This window comes from Ictalurus punctatus, chromosome 21 (assembly GCF_001660625.3).
Source record: "Ictalurus punctatus breed USDA103 chromosome 21, Coco_2.0, whole genome shotgun sequence".
Classification (NCBI taxonomy): domain Eukaryota; kingdom Metazoa; phylum Chordata; class Actinopteri; order Siluriformes; family Ictaluridae; genus Ictalurus; species Ictalurus punctatus.
In genome coordinates, this window is record NC_030436.2 from 17,067,357 (window position 1) to 17,091,747 (window position 24,391).

Consider the following 24,391-nt stretch of genomic DNA (forward strand, 5'->3'; position numbering starts at 1 on the left):
CTGGATCGCAACGCTGTCGCAAGGTTGCAATGGTCTTGAACAGGAAACATGGCGTATCACACACACGACACTGTCGCCAAACTGGAAGCCAAAGTTGGGAGAGATGACTCATGCGTGTCTACAAAGAAACGGCAATCATGTAGAAAAAAAAGTTAATTTCCCATATGTTTAGAGAGTTTTGGGACACCCTGGAGTATAATGATTCAGAATTTCACAAGTAAATGGCATGATTTAATTGATAAATAGTCAATAACGCTATGGAGTGATGCAGAGTATTTTCCAGTTCCTTTTTATTTTGTTCATTGTTTGATATTTAACGTTGTTGGACATTCTTTAGTAAAAGAAATGTGGCTGCCCTGCTGGAAAAAAAAAAAACAATAGAATTCCTCATAGAATTTGTAATGGTTTTAATGGAGATTGTAATGGTTCCTGTGGGTCTCTACTGGAAATTTGTTGCCTTCTATTGTGGATACCATGAAGGACCAATAATGGTAATGGTTTTACTGGTTAGCTGATGGTTTGTAATGGTGTTTGTAGTGGAAACAATTAGAATTTCTCTAATGGTTTCTATTGTGTGTTTTTTTCCAAGCAGGGTGGTGAAGGAACGACTCATTTATAGCTGCTATAATGTAAGCGACCCTCACTTATCTCACAGTTTCACAAGTTCTATCTGCTTATTGTTGCATTTAAGGTTGAAGGGCGTCCACAAGACAAGTAAGTTCACGTTATCGCTGATGGTACAGCAGCTATAAACAGTCGTTCCTTCACTTGCCTCACTTTTTCCTCTCGAACTCCCTACGTAAAAGTTAAACAAACATGTTCTTACTGCAAATTTCAACATTATCAACAATTATAAGTCTTTCTTGGCGTGAGCTGTTGCTATAGAAATGATAACCAATCAGATTCAAGAATTCAACAACGCTGTGGTAGACGTGTGGTCACCATAAAGTACCAGTTAAACCATTCTATAGTGTGCTGGAGTAAAACCATGGTAGTGTTACGTTTATTATAGCAAGGGCATGGTTAAACAGAGTAAACCGTAGTAAAACCACTGTTCTAATTAACCCCTATAAGAACCAGAGGTGGTTTTATGGCACCTAAATAACTCGTGTCTGTACGTGTACACATATATTGCGACATGCCAACAAGGTAACAGTGACCTATGATGCAATATTTGCAATAAATACCTTTGCTCTGGAGAGAGTTGGTTCTCTTACAGGCTCAGGGTAGTGGAGAACCCTCCAGAGTAAGGTACATCAACTGGCTGAGTGGAGGACCATCCATCTGGCCCTGTAGTCATTAAGGTTCTTGCTGGTTCTGAGATGTGGCAATGTTCTGGTCTGCTCCGACAACGCCGAGACGGTCAGTTACATCGGCTATCAGTTCTGCCTTGTGCTGAAATGTTCTACATCGGTACAAGAGCTCCGACCGATTAAAAACAGAAACAGAAAAGAAAAAAGAAAAAAAACAGGAAACTTGTGTATTCCCATGAAACATTCCCTCACATCACCGAGTATTCCCGCACCAATGAAGTACACAAGGCGATTCGAGCAATTATGGAATTTATTTACAGCACCCCTTTTGAAAGAGACGAAACAATAGCTCCAGTTTAGTTCAGTTTCTTTTAAATAACATTTCACAAACATATACAATTTAAATGTAAATTTAACATTAATTCAAATGTTTTTTTTTTGACCAAACTGGAAAGAAAATGGGAATCAAATCAAACAGGGTAAGGAGACGCACACACACGCACGCACGCACGCACACACACACGCACACACACAATATGCCTGCAAAATTCACCATTTTTAGCACAAACGCTTGGAGAGGGAATGAGATAAAACGGGAAAACTGAATCAAAATGAGGTTTGTTGAATTCCTCTTGAGAGCACTCTAAATACAAACGCAATGCTTGAAGCCAAAGCCTTACGAGTCGAAGCCAATTCTAGTCTTGCATACGTTATTGTTTTAGAATCGGATAGATCATCCCGAATTTTTTATACAATAACCTGAATCCTTTGTGTGCTTGAATACTAACCACGACATTAATCACATTAACGTTGTTATATTGCATTAATTGTTTTAATGCAGCGACACTTCTCCGCTTGAATACGAGAGTCAGACTGAGATTGGCTTGGGGGGTAGGGTGGGACGGGGTGGGATGAGGTGGGGTGGGAGGTGTTACCACAAAACCAAATAGCAGGCCTGAAAATTAATGTTTGTGTTTACTTACAGTGTAATTTTCAAGCTTTGTTATTTAAAAAAAAAAAAAAAAAAAGGAACTGGGACATTTAATCCCACTAAAGGGAATATCTGATATTTACACTTATATACAGACAAACTACTATGTACACGTTTGCATACCACTTACTGTACACGGGCAACTGGTCTTTGTGCTTTAAGATTCTTGCATTGTCGTCCGCTCTACGATTATTAAAGGTTTCAGAAACGAACAGCTCGCCTGAGCCTTAAGGAGAACGCCACCTAATGACTGATTATTAACTCGAATAAACCTGGTAAAAATCACCTATAACGCGGGCGGGTTCTGTCTGAGCAGAGCTTTGTGACAAACACCACTGATGTCTCCCACACCAATTTCCCCTTCAGTAGCTTATTTTTGTCTAGAACAAAACTCAAAAGGGGGAAAGAAAAAACTAAACAAAAGCACACACACACACATACACATAATGAGAAATAAAAAAAAAAAAATAAAAAATCCTCCCCCGCCGTCTCATCCTGCAACTCTCAGCTGGCAAACTGCTGGTAAAATGCCAGTTTGACCCTCTCGATGTGATGGCACAGCTTAATGGCGGGTCCGAGTTTCAGGTCCATACACTCCTGCACAGTGGGCAGATTTAGCAGCAGCAGGGCCTGACCATCAATCTCCTAAAACAAACAAACCAACAAACAAACAAACAAACAAGTAATGAGAAAGTGGCTATGCGTAGAGAGCGTGATTACTGCTGTAGGTTTAAAAGAGTTTAAAAAATACCAATTGCTAGAGGTCACTAGCGCACATCATTATAATACACATCAGAGAGGTGCTAAGACTATTTACTGAAAAGTGACTTTTCACTTAAACTGATTCAAACCTTGGTTTTGTACAGGTGTGAATCTCCCTCTATCAGATGATACAATACGCATCGTGATACGCACTATACGATACAAAACAATTACAGTTAAGTAATTGTTCAGTTCAGTTCAGCACTGACAGGATTTGATTCAGCACAAATGCAATTCAGTTCAGCACTGACAGAACATGATTCAGCACTGACAGGACTTGATTCAGCACAAAAACAATTCAGTTCAGCACTGAGAGGACTTGATTCAGAACTGACAGGACTTGATTCAGCACAAAAACAATTCAGTTCAGCACTGAAAGGACTTGCTTCAGCAGTGAAAGGATTCGATTCAGCACAAATACAATTCAATTCAGCACTCACAGGATTTGATTCGGCACTGACAGGATGAGGTTCAGCACTGAAAGGATTCAATTCAGCACAAATGCAATTCAGTCCAGCACTGAGAGATAGGATTTGATTCAGCACTGGTAGGATTCAGTTCAGCACTAACATGATTCGATTCAGCATGTTGCGATTAGATTCAAGTCTGATCCAATAAGGTTCAGTTTAATTTGATGTGTCCTAGTTTTGACTCTCAACAGTCTGAACAACAATTTAAAAATATATTTCTTCCCCGTCTTATTTTTCTCAGAGAATTGGTAGAACCCGTGTGCGCACACACAGTTATACTATATAAATGTCCTCATCATTAATAAGCTAACTTACTATTTATTGCCAACCCTCGATTACTCAGCGTACACATGCCTGTGACTTTGCTATAATAACCAAAGCGGATTTGAGAGCGGACGTGACTACGACTGAATTGGATCTGCTAATCTGCAGTGCAGATTCTTAGTAAAAATTAGTCCATTATTTATTTATTTATTTTTGCAAATAGATCCGATTCCTTTCTGCGGTGTGGACAGTTTTATTTACTCAAATAATATACAGTACAATAACCCTCAATTAGATACTTTGTGATACAAACAAGTTAAGAAAATAAGATAATCACCTGATCCATGAAGATCCGTGCGAGTGGAGCACAGTCGGTGGTCCTGATGAAACGCACCACATCTGTAACGCTCCACTCCAGGGGACTGCTGTCCAAGCAGAGCTTCTGAGGAGCCTCGGGAAAGGGACTCTGAGTGACAGGTAAATGAACCTTAGACTCGGGGAACAACTATTGCAGTAAATGCTTTAAGTACATTGATATTACTGTAATGAAAAATAATGAAATATTTGTTAGAATGTGTACTACTTGTAACAAGTATAACAAAATCTATCATACAATCCACGTATAATTTTGTGATTACTTTGGGTGACGGAGGTCTGTTCTCATCGTCCGAGCATGAAGGAGAGCGAGCTTTGCGGCGCCGGCGGGTGGGTCGGGGAGTTTCAGGAGGAGAGGGTGAGGGTGTCGGGGGCTGTGATTTCTTTTCGGAGTATTCTGAATCTTCCATCAACTCGTCCTGCTCTGAGCCGCTGTCGTCGCTCAGAGAGTCGTCTTCGTCCAGGTCTTCCTCGTCGGCGCTTCCCTGAAGAGCCACAAACATACCAGAGAGGCGCTTTAACACTACAGGAGAATAGGGCAATTTTTAAAAACATAAACAAGCTAAAAATCAGTCACAATTCGAATATTCTTACTACTAGTTTTCAAAGTATTGAATGCGTCAACATGTTTTTGAGTAAATATATTTCCAGAGGTTATTCACATGAACGTTTCACCAGACATCAGTATTAACTCAAGATATCCACAAATATAAAGAATTCACAACATGAAAGTCCATAAATAAAGTTATGTGTAATAAAGTGGAGTGACACGGGAAAAAAGTATCGAACACGCTAGGAAGCGGCAGTTCTCCAAGGCAAGGTAAGACAAGGAACCAGCTGAAATCCGTAAGTAATTAGACAGTAATTATACCTCCTGTCTGTGCAAATTAATATCAGCTGGGTTAGTAAACTGATGGTCTATAAAAAGGCTTTTCGTTACCAATGTGTCACAAGAAAAACATCTCATGATGGGTAAAAGCAACGAGCTCTCCCAAGACATTCGCAACCTTACTGTTTATAAGGAAAATTTACAAAGAAAACCGACATGATGTGATTGTGCCAAGTGGGTGGAGTTAGTGTGGGCAGAGTTTAATGCAGTGGTCACGAGTAGACAAAAACCGTGAAAAGCTATTAACAGTGAAAATTGTTATTAAAAAATTTTTATTCCTTTTTTTTCTGTTGTGTTTTGATATTTTCATTATTACACTATTAGAAAAGATGTGTTCCTACCTCTAGTGCCTTCTCTAATAGAAAAGAAATTCAATCATCTGTGAGGATCTGTCTAAATCCATTAGGAGACGGCAATTACAAACTGGAACCGTAAGGATTAAAAATAATGGATGAAGATGTGAAGTGAAGTGACGTTTCCTGTGCCAAGTCCTGTATTTCCTAATACCAGGATATTTTTTTTTTTTTTGTTACACCATCACTTAAAACATCTATGCTCTTCTTCTCATTAATGAATGCTGTGAACACACACATCATTAGGCCTCCATTTACTACCGTTGCTATGGTTACTCTATCTCCGAGGGTATTAGGCCAATCTGTTCTTGTTGCATTTAAGTGACAATTCCTTTTTTGCAAATCTGTTCATTTTTTCTAACTTTTTAATGTAAGATTCATAAATATAATCTTAGCCTAAATGGCTATAGTTTTAGACCCGTTCAATTAATATAAGAAAATAACAGACAGCCAATCAGAAACTGTTCAAATCGCCATGGTACAAATAAATGCAGTTATATTCAATATGTAGCTTTATTGATGAAGCTTTGATTTGAACTTTTTATTGGTGTAAGGTTACCTGAGGAGACCCTGCAGGCGTGTTGTCCACGGAGGCGGAGGAGCGTCTCTTCTTGTGGACGAACAGCTGCTTCCTTCTCTTCTTCCTCCTGCCTCGTCTCTTCACAACCGCATCCATGTTGGTGTGGCCTCCCGGTGGACGACCTACACGTCGACTCTTCTTCTTCCCATAGTAATATGCTTAAAATAAAATAAGTGAATTCGCATACAAATGAAACGGAGCGGTTGACTTTGTGAATGATAAACAGCTATTTAAATTCATTACGCTGTAGAAAAAGCTAGCGAGAAGGTCAGATCGTGTCAGAAGGTCAGAAAGTCAATCGTGTACGATGTATAAAACGTCGCTCACTGTATTTGGTTTTGGTGAGTACGGAGCAGTTCTCCGAGCATCGCTCCAGCACCATGCGCGGCCCGAACAGATTAGGACAGCACTCCAGCTTCACGCAGGTTCTTCTGCAGAACTCGGCCACACGGTCCGCGGTACGAACAATCTCCACTGTCGCCCTGTAGCTCTTCCCTTTGTACCTACATTATATCCACATGCACACTCATTAGGAAGGCTAAAATCAATCCCAGGAGACAGGGATGTAGCTCAGGGAAAATGCAAACCATCAAAGTGTTCTTTTTCTACATTTTTTTTTTTTTTACACAAACATGTAGGTGTTCTCACTTGGCTTTGAGAATCTCTCCATGACCCTGCCAGCGTCCCTCCTGGTCCAGCTGGAGCTCACGGAGCACACGACTGGGCTTGTAGGCCGAGTTTATCAGCAGCGACAGCACCTGAATGGACATACACACAGGACGGGTAAAACCATGCAGTTTATTATTAAGTGTTGAACACTGGCAAAATTCTCAAGTTTTCTTCAGATAAATTCATAGTACAGATTAGGTACAGACAGCACTATCTGGGTTAAAGAATTCTGAAATAAATGAGTAAGGCATTGACCTCAGTAGAAAAAAATACTGAAGTTATTCTAAACTTTTCCCACAATGTGTTTTCGTGATTGCATTTCAATCATGTGGACGTGCGGAGCAGTGAAATATGGGAAAATTGTGGCTGCAGCCATTTTGCCACCGTTTTTTTTTAATGAAACGGAGAGCTGAAAATCTCACTGGAGTTAGCAATGAACATGTGACAGTATTTAATACTTTATATTGCCGCAACACTGGCCTATCATCTAAATGATGATGCAACAGGGAAGCAGGTGGACAGTGCAGTGTATATGGGAAATACGTCCCTTTTGCATATTCATAGCATCTGGATTTTTATACGGGGTAAAAGTATAATCTAATGGTCTTTTATTTGGAACACTTTCGTCGAGTAATTTCTTATTCATTAAAAATGTAGGATATCCTACAGTAAGCTGTGAACTGGACTTGAGTGAACAGAATGCTATAGAACAGAACACAGCCTATTAGAATAAAACCCAACAGAAGAGGAATACAACTGAATAGCAGAGAAATACAATAGAAAACAATAATAATAATTTTAAAAAAAGAACAGAAAAGAATAAAGAAATAGGGACGAAAAATAAAGCGCCCCCTTTTTGGGATTTCCCGAGCCTGCCTCCCATCTCCTCAGATAACTCGGATAAATAACAGAACAGAACAGAAGACAATATGATAGAATCAACTCGAACACAACAGAACACGACGGAACAAAATAGAATATACATGCAACACAACAGAGCACGTTAGAATAAATAACGACGGAACTGAACAGAAGAGAATAAAACGCCATTGGACAGAACTGAAAAGAATAAAATAGAGCAGAATTAGAAAGAAAGGGGGGAAGAACAGAACTGAATCTAATAAGGGTAAAACAGAACTTTTAAAATCGAATAGAACTTCAGAGAACACAGTTGAAGGAAAAACAATACGATAGTATAGAACAGAATAAGAGAATTAGATGACAATATGACACAGTAGTATAGAACAGTATAGAAGTTACTATATACTGGAATAAAATAGAACAGAACATAATTAAACAAAATACCAAACAGAATGTGATAAAAAACAGGAATGAATAAAATAGAATAGAAGGCAATAGAAGACAAAAGAATACTACAGAATAAAGAAAGAGTGACTGAGACATTCATGACACAAAATGCAGGGAGAGAGAGAGAGAGAGAGAGAGATTATAAGATTACGCAACTCTTCTTGTAATGACAGCTTGATGGAAGGTATTATGGTCATGACTCATTGCAAATCCTGCTGATGAACACTGCACATGCAGCCAAAACAGCTTCATTTTCATTTTGGGTTCCCATTCAAAAGGCAACGCTGTGGGTTCCTTATTAAGACTTACGGTAAGACTTGCTAGTACATACTGAAAGTGATCGGAGATCACAATCGAATAGAACGTAGTAGAATAAAAAACAACGGAAGACAAGAGAACAGAAAAGAACCAAGAATAAGGTAGAGTAGCAGGGTTTCTGAGTGTAACTGAGACATTTATGACAAAAACACATACCTCCTTGAGCACCAGGACGCAGCTGCCTGGACCTACGCACTGTGGCAGCTCGGCGATGCGGCCCTTATTGAGGTACGGACCGGAGAAACACCTGTGGTTGAAGTAGATCTTGGGGCAGGTGTACTTCCCGTTGGCCTGACCTGTTACACAACAAATATTCTTACAGACTATTCAAAAACGATTCAAAAATATGACTGCATATTCACACACAAAGAGCACGCAGATCATCGTTTACTCTCAGACGGGATGGATGGATACGTTCTAAAGCAAACAGGGACAGCAGTTTGAAAGACGTCAATTTTTCACGTAAATATTAAAACGAGCGTTGTGTTATTGAACAAAGAAAAACGTGTGTAAAAAATGATCCGGTGAACCTTTCTGCAAGGAGGAGAGGTTAGTCAGTGCTTTGTGAAGTAAAACGGTTCCTTTAAGACATCCTGGTTTCTTGTTAACACCACAACCCTAAATTCTGTGTTTTATTAACTTCAAGTGAGGCTCAAAAAGTTGTTGGTGGGGAACATCTGTCCACAGCTGTTATAATAAGTGAGAACAGGAACTAACTTGTTTTGCTGTGGTTCCAAAACGTGAAATGTAAGTATACATGGATAAAAAGGTGTGACGTGTCATTCTTTAATACGGTTTTTTGTTTTTTTTGTTTTTTTTAATGGCTAGTGTAGAGAATTTAGTGTGTTATGCGAGAAATAAAACACTCTGGGGCAGATTTTTAAAGGAAAATAATCACCTTCAGGGTGGTAACATTAACTCTGCTTTATAACACCTCCATGTCGTTAATTATTTTCCTATAACAGCCCACCCAAAGTGTTTTATTCCTTACTTATCACCGCAGTATTGAAAGTTAGATAACTCCTACTGCGATTTCACTGTGTTTGTGTCAAAACAAAATAACAAGGAAAAGCACGCGCCATTTAGTGTATAGGGGAAAAAAAGGACTTGTGTGTGTGTGTGTGTGTGTGTGTGTGTGTGTGTTTGTGTCAGCATGTGTGTAGGTGGTTTTGGACGCTGAAGTAGCAAACACTTACTCATCTCGGTCTGACTGTTCAGAGGTTGTTTGAGGGCATCAGGGGAGGAGTCTTTAGCTGGCACTCTGCTGAAAGTGTAAGACAAAGAAGGGATTAGTTTGAAAATACTGAAATTATACACAGTTACAGTATTCGGCACGTTCAAATCGTGTTCCTTACTGTCTCTCCGGTTGGACCACGGCGATTTTCTTCTGCTTTTCCACTGCAGTGAGAACCAACACATACACAGATATCAATAAACCTGCACTGGCAGACGCTGACAAAACTGAAGAGGCGACGTTACACAATTTATAAACGATTTAATAGAAATGTGAAGACCCTCGTGCGGCCGGTGCGACGATGAGGTCGATCATACAGGCAGGAAATAACGAGAATCTAATAGTGAGGGTGTGTTAATACAGAGCGATAATAGAGGGTATGCGTTGACGTCACTTTCCCGCCGGAACACGCCCCCCTCGGACAGACCGAGCGGCAAAACATCCGACAAGAACGGCTGGTTTTAATAGGGGAAGCTGCGAAAGCGCTAGTATAACCAACGATTATCAGCTTAAATTAAAGGCAGTCGGACTCGACAGTGACCCTTACAACTTGCCCAAGAACCTGTGGTCCATGGACGCTGGCATGTGGCCAGAAATCGGTTTTCCTGACATTTATATGTACCTGATTTTAAGCAAAGCCCGAAAGCATACAAAAGCCTTGACGCTTGGTCCTACTTCAAGGCGGGATTTGTTGGAGAAATTAAAGTGACAAGAACACCAATAATCATTCTGGTTGTATGTACGAATATTTTTCTTTTATTGTATCAGTTTTTTCTGCTAACTCGTAAGCTAGCTAGTCCTAGTTTGTTTGTCGCGAACACAGTCAGAGAATGAATGAGCCCCTGTTATTCATCAATGGAAACAGGCAGCGTTTAAAAAGAAATATATAGCAAATTATTCATCATTGTACAACATGAATACCACATGCCCAAAGAACTTCCACTTACACGACTCCACTTAATATAAAAAAGGACTGAATGGTGTTTTGGCACTCTGTAAAAAGATAGCGGTGAATTCTTGTCGAATCGGTTAACACCGTCGATCTCACAGCAGCTTTTTCCCATTATAGATGCGGTTTTTTTCACGCTGTACACGAATGCTGCCGCTCGGTCTTTTTGCCACTCGGTGGGCGTGACCGCGGCGAGTTCTGGCCACCGTGAAGTCACGTGCGTACCCTCTACACTGATGCGTGTGCTAGAAAATATTCATCTAGTACTGCAATTTATCTCAATCCATATATCGTAATTTGTGTATAGAATAATTACAAGGACCTGTTATGTACTAACTTTTAAGTCTGTAGGGGTGTATGTGATCACGGACATTCAATCTCTTTCTCACACACACACACACACACACACACACACACACACACACACACACACATAAAACAACCTTTGGGTTTGCAGGGGTACTGAAGAGGGTAGCCATTAGTTTCACACCAGCTAACAGGGAAGATGTCCATGGAGTCCATATGCGTTATGATCTCTGGAACAGGCTGCTTCACTCCTGTAGACCCAAGAAAGCGAATTCAAACTTAAAGAAGCGTTATGTCATTTTCAAGTCCTCGGCATGCCTGCACCAACACCAACGCTAACAAGCCTTTCTTCTCTCATCCAACCCCACCCCCTCTATTCAGACTGGGTACATCCCTTGCGTTGCCTTTTGTATGAAACAGTGCTGGTTAATGTAGTAAATGACCTACTTAGCTCAGGAGTTAAGCTCATGCTTACACATGAATCACATGCATAAAATGTTTCAGTCAGGATTCAGGCCTCGTCACAGTACTGACAAGCGCCGGATAAAGTAGTAAATGTTCAACTACTGGCTTCGGATCAGGGTCGTGTCTCTTGGTTTTTTACTACTTCATCTCGGTGTAGTTTGCACACTACATGACTTTGTGACCTTTGCACAGTATGTTTAGCGGAGCTACACCACTGATTTATATAGATTCCTATATGCTATAAGAATTATAGGAACTATACTTACTACATAATAACTCCTCATCCAACTGACCAGTACCTAATTATCATTGCCTAAAAATGTGTCGTCTTCATGATAAACATACACACAGTGCTTCCATTTTATTTCCAGAAGAACGCTATAAATGTGTGTGTGTGTATATATATATATATATATATATATATATATATATATATATATAAAGAGCTTGCTATATTAAGGGAAAACAAATGCTCTAGAAACTTTCAAAACAAAATGTTGCATAAATGGCTGAATCACCTTCTAGTCTAATCCAGATATGTTGACCTTTGACCTTGGTGACTGTGGCCACATGAATGTTTTGAGGGCAAACAGGATCAACGGCCTCCAGCATCATGGACTCTCTGTAGCACTGATCCGAGGGGTCCTGATACAAGGAAAGCATACATGCAAAAAATGTTGTTAGTTTTTTTTTTTGCACAGAGCTACAGGATAAGTTCAAGATGAAATTATACATTCATTTTACATGTCTGGTGTTCTAACACACTTATAATCACAGCTGAATTACTGGGGAAAGAAACAAGACTCACGGAGGGGAAGCAGTGTTGCGGGGCTGGCTCGGCCTCGCACTGCTTCAGATAGTCAGCCCAGTCAAAGTCCTGCCCTTGGAACCCTACACACGCGCACACCCACAATAGACAAAAGACATCATTTAACAAGCAGTGATGATGAGAGAACCGTACTATTATCTGCTTCAATGTCATTTGCTCATTCTTCTCTGAATAATATAAAAGTGCCACAGCCCAAAAGAATTATTCAAAGATTGGAAACACAAATGATCTGCATATTAGTCATCCTCAACACTGCCAGTGACGCCTTAAACGACGCCTTACCTTTCAATCCATCTCCGTCCCAGTGTCAGAGATGACTAATATGATACGAAGGGTTCACCTTTTGTTGGATGCTACAGAATGACTTGCATGGTTGTTTTATGTTTAGTTATTAATCTGAAATTATTCAGGGCTTACCCTGCTGTTTTATTTACCTAAAAAAAAAGTTTAACCCATTATGTGCTGGTAGAAAAAAAAAAAAAAATACACACCGAGTGACACAATACATTCGATATATTTAATTAAATTCTGCCTGACTCCAAACAACACAAATTTAGGCAGACCAGAAAAACAAAGACATTTTGGATGTGGAAACACACTCGGTAAAATTCTTTCATTCGTTAGTGAGAATTAAGGCAACGGAAAATAAAAAAATTAAAATCAATTTTGCAAGCATGCATTGTCTGTGAAATCTGTCACCTGAATCATACACAAAATCTTATTCAGGTCCTAGGCCTTATCACAGTACTGAAACAGCGGTGGTTAAAGTAGTAAATGTCCAGGTCCTGGTTTACACTCAGTGTTGCACCTCTTGCATCTGCTTGTACTACTTTCATATCAGTGCACTTTACATACCATAGATCACAAAATTCCACTAGATAGACGAGAACATTTTGGGATTAAAGATCGGCTCTTTCTTGGTTCAGATTTCATGTGACTGAAGATTATTACTCTTTAAATGTTAGCTGCATCCTTGCGCATACAAAAGTAAGCTTTGGTGTTCCACAAGGCTCTCTTCTAGGGCCACTATTCTTTCCCTCATATATGCTCATGGGCACAATTATCCGTAAAAAGACACCGCTGGCTTCAACTACTAAGACATCTAAAAAGCAATTATATGTGAATATTTTAACGGTTATACCTGCTGGTGGACTGATCTTCACTCCATTCTTGAAACTCCACTGAGCAGGAAAGATTCCAGGACTGTCCCTGTGACACACGAACAATCTACTTCCTCCTTTTCTCTCGACTTCCTCTCTCATATCATCCATCTGCACCAGGAAGAACTGATCACTGAACACCTATATATAAATAAACAATGTCCAAGTAAGTGTGGATCTGAGATCGGATTCCCCATGTGGACCGCTGCTTATGAATAAATCTAAGTTGGTTTTTATATGTGCCAGCACAAGCGGTGATTTGTGGTCGTTTCGTATTTTTCTTTCTTTGTGATACACACGCTCGTGCGAACCACCTGCGTTTAGCGTAAAGAAAGAAAAGGAAAAAAAAAACAACTTCCACAAACACAAAGAAAATAAGGAAGTGAATCTCTAGCTCTAACCAGAGATCCATTTCTTGTAAATGGTTTAGGGTATGAGAGTATGAGGACATCAGGGTGCTCTTACATCACCCAAGAGTAAAACAAACGCTTGAGGCGGCATGATCATTCATTTTTGGACCTGATGACACAGCATTGTAGAAGCACCTTTTATAAATCAGTGTTTGTAAAAAGTAGGAGTTATAAGCTTCACCCTGCTGCGTAACAGCACGAGGGAGTTTAGGAGGGCTGCAGAGGACGTTAAAATCATCATTATTCATATCTATTATTGAGTCCGTTTAGGAACAATGACACGTATAGAACTTTGACATGTTATCATTATACCACATCTTTACCAATTACTATATGTGGGATATGTGCATACATATATAATAATAATAATAATAATAATAATAATAATAATAATAATAATAATAAGACAAGGCCTGCTGTCACAGTAGAGAGACTTTGACTTAGACTTAGATGATGATTACCTGAGCAGTTCTACTGAAAACATAACACAATATAAAGCTATTTGCTTAATTACCGTCCAATTTGATGAATGAATTCTTTTGGAAGAAATCCGTCTGTGCGCGCACACTAATCACACTATAATAATCAATCAAACTGTAGTCGCTATTTCTGTCGTGGCATGGAGTTGAAAAAATCACTGGACGTCTTTGTTATTGCGTCATAAAATCTGACAGCCAATCGGGTTCTAGCATGCAAATAAAGGCCATGCAACACCAACAGTGGGCAGGTCCATGTAGGGTTGTGTGTTTAACATATGCACGTTCATATCATATAATCTGGATAGCTTGATGAGGGTTAAAGTGTACACCTTCCTGTTAGCTTAGGCAGAAAGAGAAGAACGTGTTATAATTTAGCGCTAGTGGCACGACAGGGCAGGTGAACGTGTTACCTTGGCAACAGAAGCAGGGCTGATGGTGAAAGGGGCAACAGGATCCACTGCCTCCAGCTTCATCCCCTCAGTGAAGCAGTGCGGAGTGATGGCTGGACGATCCTGAACACGCACACACACACACACATACACACTAACATCAGCCTATATCCTGTTATGCTTTCCAGATTTAAATCTTCATAAATTTGCACATTGAAGTAAAAGATCGTATGTACAAGTCCTTTGCTCACCTTATAGAACTCTTCACTAATACTCGAATCCTGTGGCTGATTAGTGATGGTTTGTCTCACTTCCTCCCATTCCTCCTTAGTGCGTAACGGAAGCAAAACTACAGGCAAACACAAGCCACACAAAATGATTACGTCAGAATAATCATGACTTAAACAAATATATATAATAACAATGTTTATCTCCTACACGCTAGTGGTCGCTGGTCTACCAGACGGCACATCCCCTGCTCTACTGATCTGCTGAACTGAAACCCAGCTCACTGTTCAAGCCAAAGTGAAAGGATAACGACTGAAAAATAGTCAAACATCAACTCTAGCTGAACATTGCATGAGCTTGCTCAATAGCCATTAAATTCCCATTAAACATAAATAAAATGATTCATTAGATACAAATCAATTGTAAATATTTATAACCGAACACGAAGGACCATAAAACCTTACAGCAGGCTTGTGGACAAAGAAATATTTTGTTCCTACTATTACAGAGGCAAGAAATGTCTTTCCAAGGGTATGGATTGCTAAATAATGGGTTTTTGCAGAAATGCTTTCATGAATAAATATGACTGCATTCCTAAAAAAAAAAAAAAAAGAAAAGAAAAGAAAAAAAAAAGATTTCTGGTGTTGAAGGCGTTACGGAAAAAAAAATCCATTCAGAGTTTCTCTAAAGAAATTGGGAAAAAAGTGGATGTGGGAAAAAAACGTTTTGTCCTTGGCACAAAGTGATATGTTCGGTGGAAACCCAAGACATCTCATCGTCCTGAGAACACCATCCCCACAGTGAAGCATGGTAGTGGTAGCATCGCGCTTTCCGCCAGCAAGGTCTGGGAAACTGGTCAAGGATGAGCACAAGATGGATAGAACCAAATACAGGGGAATCGTAGAAGACAACCGGTTCCACTCTGCAAGAGACTTGGGTGGAGGTTCACCTTCCGACAGGACAACAACACTAAGCATACACTTGAGCTACCACCAAAGCTACACTTGAGTAGTTCAAAACTAAGAACCTGAATGTGTTAAAATGATCCAATCAATGGCCAGACCTCAATCCAATTGAGAATCTGACTTGAAAACTGCTGTTCGCCACTGCTCTCCATCCAATCTGACAGAGCTCAAGCAAGATGAATGGGCAAAAATATCCAGAATACAGATGTGCAAAATTGACCGAGTCGTATACTGGAAGACCCGCAGCTGTAATTGCATCCAGAGGTGGTTCTGACGCAGGAAGGTTGATACTTAAGCAACCAACAAATGTTCTTTTTGCTTAGGTAGTTTCCAGAAAAAGAGTGGTGCGCATTCAGTGACCCGAGCCCTCGTGGCTCACCTGATGGAGGTCTGAGGATGCAGCCGTGCTCTTTGGCCCAGCCGGGGAGATGGAGCAGGGGGTTCAAGTAGAAGATCCAGGTGACGGAGTGTGTGTCAGGGAGTCCTTCTGTGCCAGCATAGCGGAGACGGAGTCGTCCCCCGACGTTCTCCTCGATCGTTGCGCCCCAGACCACTCCGGCATCCTCTTTATCCACCAGCTCCACGCCGAGACCCGGACTCAGCAGGTCTACAGGGTTGCAGCCACGCTGGGCCTAAAAGTTCATGGAAAAATAAAAACACGCACTTCCTCTATACACACCTAATGTATAACGCTCATGTAGAAGCACAGCAACAGCAGATCTGTGTTGTGTTCTTATTACTCACCCCTTCTAGCAGGTTGACCGGTGCGCTGCAGGATTCTGACAGAGATTTCTCCAGCAGGGACTCCCAGTCCTCATGCTTCTCTCGCACGCCTAAACACAAACACCACCCCGTGAAATAAAACGGAACTGTCGTCGTGTGCAAAGGCATTCATGCAGATCGGACCGGACGCTCAGACAAATCTAATCGGCCTGCACACTTCAAACTCCTAAACACAGTGCATCTTGCTAGCGTGTGAGCAACGTGACCTGGCACATTCTGGATGGTGTATAACATTGAGCTGTAATCTAAAATAGAGCACAGTCTAGCCACAACACAGGCCGGCCCATCCCCCCACTTCCTCAACAATGAGCACAAATCGAGTGCGAACGTGTGTAATGTTGCACGATGCTGCAAAGAATAAAACCAGTTAAATTATAATCACATCACGGGTTAACGATGTGCAGTTCCTTCTGGAATATACATTGCTTAAACGGAGGGTACGATTAGGATTCTTTTTTTGGACCGACTTACTACTCAGCACATTTTCATGAATATTAATGGCTGGAATGGAGGTGCAGTTAAAAATTAAAACACTAGTTTTACTCCAAGAAAATGGAGCATTCCTGAGGATTACAAGAAGTCATATTAGGTGTTGGAAAGGAAAAAACAAACAAAAACAAACAAGCAAAAACAAAACAAACCGAACACCCATAACCCCCTGCTCTCACCCTCAGGCGGTCTCATGGGTCGACCCTGCTGCCTGCTCCAGCCGATGGGGTGCAGGTCGGCGGTCATGACGTCACACCAAAAGTCGGCGCGCCGGTCGTCGTGGTAGCCTTCGTAGCGTAACAGGAGCAGTTGGCCGCAGGTAGTGATGATGGTGGCCACCCAGTAAGCGCCGTCGGGTTCTCCACGCACCGGAACCTCCAGCTTCATACCAGGAGTCAGACCCGTCTGCAGGCCTTGATCCATCTGAGAAGAAACACGGCAGGTTATTTAATTCTCATCGCTGAAAGTATTACCTCTTGAATCCAAAGTAGCACTAAGACCCGCCCCCACAAAAAAGTTATTTTTAAATGGTAAAATATCGGCTCACAAATATGTTTCCAACCCCCAGCTATCGTTTATCATGGAAGCTGGCTGGATCTAACCAATCACAACAGCCCTTATGGAAATGAAATATGGTCATGGAACTACAGTAAACTGTTTAGAACGATTTGCACAATAATATACGACTGTACTAAAAACCTTGTCGATGAAACGAGTATTTGACTGAAGTGTAACATGGAATAAAACACAGAAAAACAAAACCATGCAGGTTGGTTAATCATTTATGATCAGTTGTAGGTTTTATTATACTTTTGCCTGCTTTATTTAATCATAAAGGACTATTTTATATTACACTGATTTCGATTTTTAGGGCCGCTGAAGGCTTCATTTCCTTTTATTTGCCAGTGCTCGTGCTTCATTTCTCTTAAATCTATTATCCATCATCATTTAAAGTACTTCGAACAGATTTTTATCCCCGGGGTAAATTGTCGTTGTGATCCTCGATTGTGTTGTTTTGTGTTTTGATGTTGTAAATTTGCATATTTATGTTGCGTATTTGTTGCTGCCCTCTTGGACAGGTCACTCTTTTTAATCTCGATGAGTTGTTGTTTTGTTTTTTTTTTGTTTTTTGTTTTTTAAACCTGGTGTTAAATAAAGAAAATGAAATGGAATGAATTTCCCAGTCTCAAGTTTGCCAGTTGTATTTTATTTTTTAATTTGAATAGTTTTTATGAATTTGTCATAAATATACAGGTCCCCTCTGAAAAGGAGACACTAGTCTCAGTAGGGCGTCGCAGATTAATACTATAAGTATACGGTACAAAATTTCATTACACTCACACAGAGGGGGTTTTTTGTGTGTGCGTTTCCATAAATATGGTTGAAATTTATTTGTAGTGACCGGAGAGAATAGAAAGACGAGTATAAGTGTGAAAATTGCATTTCTATAAAATGCTAAATCGACAGAGCATTTGCACGACTGTGTGTTATTTCATGACTGATATGCAAGTCTGAGACGGACTGCACATCCCGACTCAAGCTGTGTGTGTGTGGCATCAGCAGGAAGTGAAACAGGAGCATGAAGCGGGAGAGGAGTCACAACTCCGAGCTGTTTGCTTACATGTTTGAAGGCATGGTGAGGTACGGACAGAGCGCCCGTCTCCTCCAGGTAATCGTCCCAGTTAAATTCTGACACGTCCTGACCAGAGTCCGCGTCTGAAAAGGAACAGAACGTGATATATCTCGTGCTACATGTATATCATTAACCACACACACACACACACACACACACACAAATGAGGTACATGTAGGCGTGGGTGATATGTCAAAAACATAGTGAACTCTGTGAAGACATTTTCATGACACACAATATGTACGAAGGTTTTTTCCGGTCCTTCCAAGACTTCGCGTTCGCAGAAATGGACGCAAAATCAAGCAAACGTCGAAATATATCCGGAGGAGCTTGCGACGTTTCGAAACCGCTGCAGATTTTCCACAGGTTTGGGCCGAGACGCGTCAGGTGACGTCATCACAACGCCCGTTCATCCATAGCGCTCCTTCGTCCAGCTAAAAAGTCTCACTGACCAACCACCGTCGGTGCGAAAGACTTCGCAAAACAGTTTGGCGTAAGTGCAATTTCACCGATTCGAGCAGTTTTCCGCAAAAAAACTGAAGTTGCATCGCAAATTTAAAAAAAAAAAAAAAAAAGATAGAAAGAAAAAAAAAAGCCACAGCAAAATAATTTTTGAAGCGCTTTTGCCCGTAACAAACGCCAAAAAATAAATAAATAAATAAATAAAACACCACGAAATCCTGTATGGAATTGATTGAGCACTAACGCACCACCGAAACCAATTTACTAAATGTTGTTTGCTTTATTTATGTACCTGTATTAGTGTTACTAGTGCACTTAGGCTGGAAATGATCCGTTCTCATTCGTTCTCATTGTCTCATAGCTTTCCAGGACGTATTATTAGCTTCTGATTGTTCATAAGTTCAGGGCAGGGCTGGACGATATAACAATATGAGATCGATAAACGTGATAAGCTGTCACAATACAATAGTCTGAGATATCACCGGTATCGCAATATCTTTTTACGTCTTGCCTTTTTTTTTTTTAACGAATCAGATCATCTTCACGTAACAGCGTGCGTCCCAAGTGTTTTCCTCCTTACTAACGGCGAGGTGTTTCTGAATCGGGCAATTTAATAAAGTCGTTAAGATCTCGTATTTTAACCGCCAACGAGAGCATTTAAACGCGCGTCTTAATGGCGCACGCTCCGATAATTAAACAGATAAATACATTTAAAACAGAAAGAAAAAAAGCCCTTACCGGACTCCAGCGCATCTTGGCTCATTTTGTAACTGGATCTCACAGTGTCTGTAGGAGGGAAGAAAGAAAAGAAAAAAAAGAAATGATTAAAAAGATGTAAGCTTAAAGGAACCTGTGAGAAATGAAAAGAGAGAGAGAGATCATGAGATGGAGATCAATGCGGAGATAAGCAGCCGTTGTAAAAAGCCACATTTGACATTCAGTGTGTGTGGGAGGGAGAATGTAGAGAGTGGTTTTTAAAATACATACCGATGCTTTGAAAGCGCGCCATGCCCAACAGCTAAACAACAACTTCAGGCAAAATTAAAAAGCCAGACTCGTCTGCGTTTGCTTTTCGACTGCCAAAAGCACTGCCCTCAGACTAATACCCATAAACTAAAGATTTAATCCGGCGTGGGCGAGACGAAAAACAATGTGCATGATTAGGATTATTTCCAAGTCTAAGGAACAAAATCAAACACGGCTTTAGCTTTGCAACAGCAGTAAACATCTGTCCACTTAATCCAGCATCAAGAATTACGAGATTGAAATGAGGAAAAAAAAAAAAATGGCCCTCACCCAAACGATCAGCAAGAACATAAAACGGCTCGGGCGGAAATTCCCCAAATCAATGCAAAACAAATACAAGCTAATGGTCGAGCGAGCATTACATGGCATTCTCTCTCTCTCTCTCTCCACCATTTGTTTCATTTGTGAATTCGGATTTTCTTTTTCAACAAAGCTCTTTGCGATGTCTGCAACGTTTAGGGATCACACACACGCTTCAAACCAGAAAAGGACACACACACACACACACAAAACTCTATAGCAGTAGAACAGCTATTTTCCCACAACTGCCACAAGGGCCGTGACGGGCGTGAACGCTGCACACATTTGACACTCAGCCCTATTGATGTGCTAATACTGCCGAAGGACAATCCTTCTTTATAATATGTCTGCAAATCACGCATAACAAGGGAAGCCGCAACCAGTACTGAAAGGAAGGAAATTTATTTTAGTAAACTACCTTTTGTGATAATTACACATAAATGCTGTTTTTATTTATTTAGGGTTGTGTGTGTGTGTGAGAGAGAGAGAGAAATTTTAACCTATATATTAAAGTGAAAAAAAATTTATAATAATATTCATCATTTTAGGGGGGAAAAAACTGATAAATACCAAATGTACAAGAACCTGACTGTGTTACAGCTCTAAACTAATACTACTTAGTTGAAGCACCTGTAGATTTTATCACAGCATGCAGTATTTTGGGGTAAAAGTCAATCCGTTTGGCAAAAGCGTTCTAACTCTTCAGGTCAGCCCACAGGTTTTTGATTGGATTTTAGATCTGGACTCTCGGGCCATTCTAAAACCTTGAACTTGTTTTGGTGAAGCCGTTCCTTCGTCGATCTGGAGGTTTGGTCCGGGTCGTTGTCATGCTGAAAGCTGAAATTTTAATTTTTTTGTAAAAAATGTCAACGTTTTTGCGCCAAAATTGACTAGTAGGTGGAGCTATTCATTATTCCCTCCACCCTGATTAACACCCCAGTTCCAGCTGAAGAAAAACACAGTACGATGCTGCCACCACCATGTTTCCCCATGAGGATGATATTCTTCTGGAGATGTGTTGCTGGGGGTTTTTTTTTTTTTTTTATGACAAACATATCTTTTGGTATTATGGCCAAAAAGTTCAACTTTGGTCTCGTCAGACCATAACGCATTATTCCACATAGTCTTGGCAGATTGGAAGGCTTTTTTCCTTTGGTTAGAGAAGGTTTCCGTCTTTCGGGAGATCGTTGTCACATGTAGGGAGCAACCAGTACTTATGCACTTCAATCAGTACTTGCCATAAATTGCTGCAAATGTTGCTGTAGGTCTCTTGGCAGCCTCCCTGACCGGTTTCCTCCTGATCTTCTCATAGGAACAGCTGTACTTTATTTGGGGTTAATCGATCAGTCACTTTAATTGATGGAAAGTGTACCGTATACTACTTAGTATTTAACATGAGCTCGAATGTGATTGGTTGATTCTGAACATTCGGGAAAAAAAGGTTCTGACATGGTTTAACTTAGTTGAATTTTTCAACCTGCCATTTTAGCAGAGGTGTGCAGACTTTTTATCGCCACGGTATAAATAATATACATTTTCCCCTATATAACATATTGAGTACAGTACTGAGTATAAAGGGCATTGTTCGCGTGCTCCGGGATGTTCCAATCGCAGGAATGAACGCAAAATCAAGCAATCGCCGCGATATTCGGAGGAGCTTGCACTTTTTCAAAATCGGGTGCATTCATCCAACTCCCTCTTCGATTTGCGTGCAGCGAACACGAGCACAATTAAGAGGTCTCATTTGCCAACAAACATCACTGCGAAAATCGGAACTGCAATTCCGTCAATTCGTGTAGCTTTCCACATGGGGGGAAAAAAAAAAAAAAAAAAAAAAAAAAAAAAAACACAAAAAATTTTGCAGCACTATCAAGCATTTTTGGTTGCAGCAATCACAAAAGATAAATTAATAAATAATTTTAAAAAATATAAAAAACCTCCGCGAAATCCTGTACGGACGGATACAATTTCAGATCTCCTCGGACTTTCACACACACACGACGTCGCGAAAAAACAAACCAAAATGTTGCGGACTTCGCTGCCCTTATTGTATAAAACTTTCACAGCTTGTTCTCAAACCTTCTCAAATATAAACCATTTAACACTTTAAAGAAAAAAGAAAGGCTTAAATGTAGCGAGAAAACAGTTTAAAAACAAAGTGGCATTAACTCCACAGCGCCATTCAGCCCGAGCTGTCAAGTTGTCTTTGTGACGCTTGACATCTCTATTAAAAGGAGAGATGAGGGAGCGACAGGCTCGCTCTGACAGGCGCTAGCTGACCCGACCCACCCGCCGCGACCCCCCGCCGCCGCCGCTACCTCCTCCATCACATTGTGCTCAGAGTGGAGCGACAGAAACGTGGGGGGGGGGGGATTGTGTCCCAGAGCGCTCCAATGCAGGAGCGAAAGAAAAGGCCAACCTCAAAGCCCCGCACGTTGCTCTTTCCACTCAGATGCAGACGATCAGGGGATAAAAAGGGCTGAAACGAAGGAAGGAAGGAGTTGAGATGGAGGAGGAATCTGGTGTTTCTGGTAGTTCTTTAGCGAATCGTTGGGACGGCGATCGCCAAACTCACCAAAGACACAACGCAGAAACATAAAATGCCACTCACACAAACACAATAGATAATAATGTCTTCCGTCTGGATGTGACATCAATCGAAATGTCTCGCAATATGTATTTTTTAAAAGTACTTGAGCATGGTTTCAATAAACTACTGAAGCCCGAACAATTTTAAACAAGGAAACATTCTAACAAGCATTTATCTGACGCACAGCTCTGTAGATACGCCCAAAGTGCTGTCAGGACTTCAGAGGTGTTCATGTCAAACCGTCTCACTTATCAGGGGTGGAGAGCTCGATCATACGTTAGCTAGTTCACTGGGTAAAAGTGAAGTAAAAGCGCCTCTGCACTCCCCATTCTCATGGTTTAACTAACTAACGAGGCTAAAAAGCAGTAGTAGAGAGTTTTTTGTTTTTTTTTACGTGATCGTTTTGCGGCCAAAAAAGCTGGATTCTGCTGCGGTTTTGTTCAAAATTTGCGATGCAACTACACTACAAAGTTTGTTCACACTCGACCGAGACGATTCTCATGGTCTTAAAAACCTTGTTGATCTGAAGGTGTGTGATTAAATGTTTGAAATCGGTGTCGTAGACAAAAAATAGAATCGTGCCGACGTATCCGTGTCTTTCGTTAGAAAACGAACGTTTTATTTACAAAAGAATATTTATTTCGACGGACGACTCGGAGCGAAATGTTCCGAACAGCGGCCGATAAGAGTCCGGCGTAGGTGCGGACTCCTTTAATACCGTTTAAAAAGCATCTCGGGGAAATTCCTCAAGAAATCGGGTGAGAAAACGCCTGGAATACATTTCTGGAAATTCTAGGCGAAAAGTGCTTTGAAGATGCTAAATTATGAAATTATTTCGATTTATTTTGATTTATTTTTGAATCACGACATAATTCCCATAGCTCCACTTGTGTTACTCCAGAGTTTTGATGACTTTATTATTATTATTATTCTAAAATGTGGAGAAAAAATTCAAATGAAGAATGAGTGTGTCTAATCTTTTGAACGGTAGCGTACTGGCAAAAATGCAAAAATTGTCTTTCGCAGTGATGTTTGTTGGTAAATGAGACCTTTCAGCTGTGCTCACGTCCGACGCACGTGAATCGGAGAGGGCTTTTTCTGAATGCGCGTCGTGATGTCACATGACGCGTCTTGGCGCGAATCTGCGTTAAGTTTGAAAAATTGCAAGCTCCTCGGAATACTGCGGCGTCTGCTCGATTCCGCGGCTAATGTAATAACCTACAGGGAACTAGTTTGTTTGTTTTCGCGTATGTCTGTTTGTACTTTAACACCGTGCCAGCTACCATGGCTATTTTCACGGTGGGGGAATCAGTTAAAATGTAGCAAAATATGAAGATTTTACAAAAGTTTTTTTTTCTTTTTAAGTTTATCTTTGCTAAAAACTCAAACTAAAATCTGGCCTCACTTCATTAAAACTTGGCAAGCTAGTTAGCAAGTTAAGTACATCAATACAGAGGAAAGG

At 40.6% G+C, this 24,391-nt stretch overlaps 1 protein-coding gene across 4 annotated transcripts in view; it reads right to left on the reverse strand.

Moving 5' to 3' along the window:
- Positions 1–1,545: 1,545 nt before the first annotated feature.
- The window catches only part of sfmbt1 (Scm like with four mbt domains 1), a 40,899-nt gene continuing 18,053 nt past the window's right edge, over positions 1,546–24,391 (reverse strand). For 3 of the 4 annotated variants that reach the window (XM_017450527.3, XM_017450526.3, XM_047149470.2), the window contains 20 exons: positions 19,752–19,799; positions 18,540–18,634; positions 17,098–17,341; positions 16,391–16,479; positions 16,026–16,278; positions 14,705–14,802; positions 14,475–14,576; positions 13,157–13,316; positions 11,995–12,077; positions 11,705–11,831; positions 10,859–10,972; positions 9,588–9,630; positions 9,429–9,496; positions 8,389–8,528; positions 6,586–6,695; positions 6,265–6,440; positions 5,917–6,095; positions 4,379–4,600; positions 4,078–4,206; positions 1,546–2,889 (listed from right to left, as the gene is read on the reverse strand). In XM_017450527.3, the coding sequence (XP_017306016.1) occupies positions 2,749–2,889; positions 4,078–4,206; positions 4,379–4,600; positions 5,917–6,095; positions 6,265–6,440; positions 6,586–6,695; positions 8,389–8,528; positions 9,429–9,496; positions 9,588–9,630; positions 10,859–10,972; positions 11,705–11,831; positions 11,995–12,077; positions 13,157–13,316; positions 14,475–14,576; positions 14,705–14,802; positions 16,026–16,278; positions 16,391–16,479; positions 17,098–17,341; positions 18,540–18,634; positions 19,752–19,776 (2,598 nt within the window). In that variant the 5' untranslated portion in view covers positions 19,777–19,799 and the 3' untranslated portion in view covers positions 1,546–2,748. The remainder of the gene's footprint in view (positions 2,890–4,077; positions 4,207–4,378; positions 4,601–5,916; positions 6,096–6,264; positions 6,441–6,585; positions 6,696–8,388; positions 8,529–9,428; positions 9,497–9,587; positions 9,631–10,858; positions 10,973–11,704; positions 11,832–11,994; positions 12,078–13,156; positions 13,317–14,474; positions 14,577–14,704; positions 14,803–16,025; positions 16,279–16,390; positions 16,480–17,097; positions 17,342–18,539; positions 18,635–19,751; positions 19,800–24,391) is intronic. The other variant, XM_053674126.1, reaches the window with a different exon arrangement.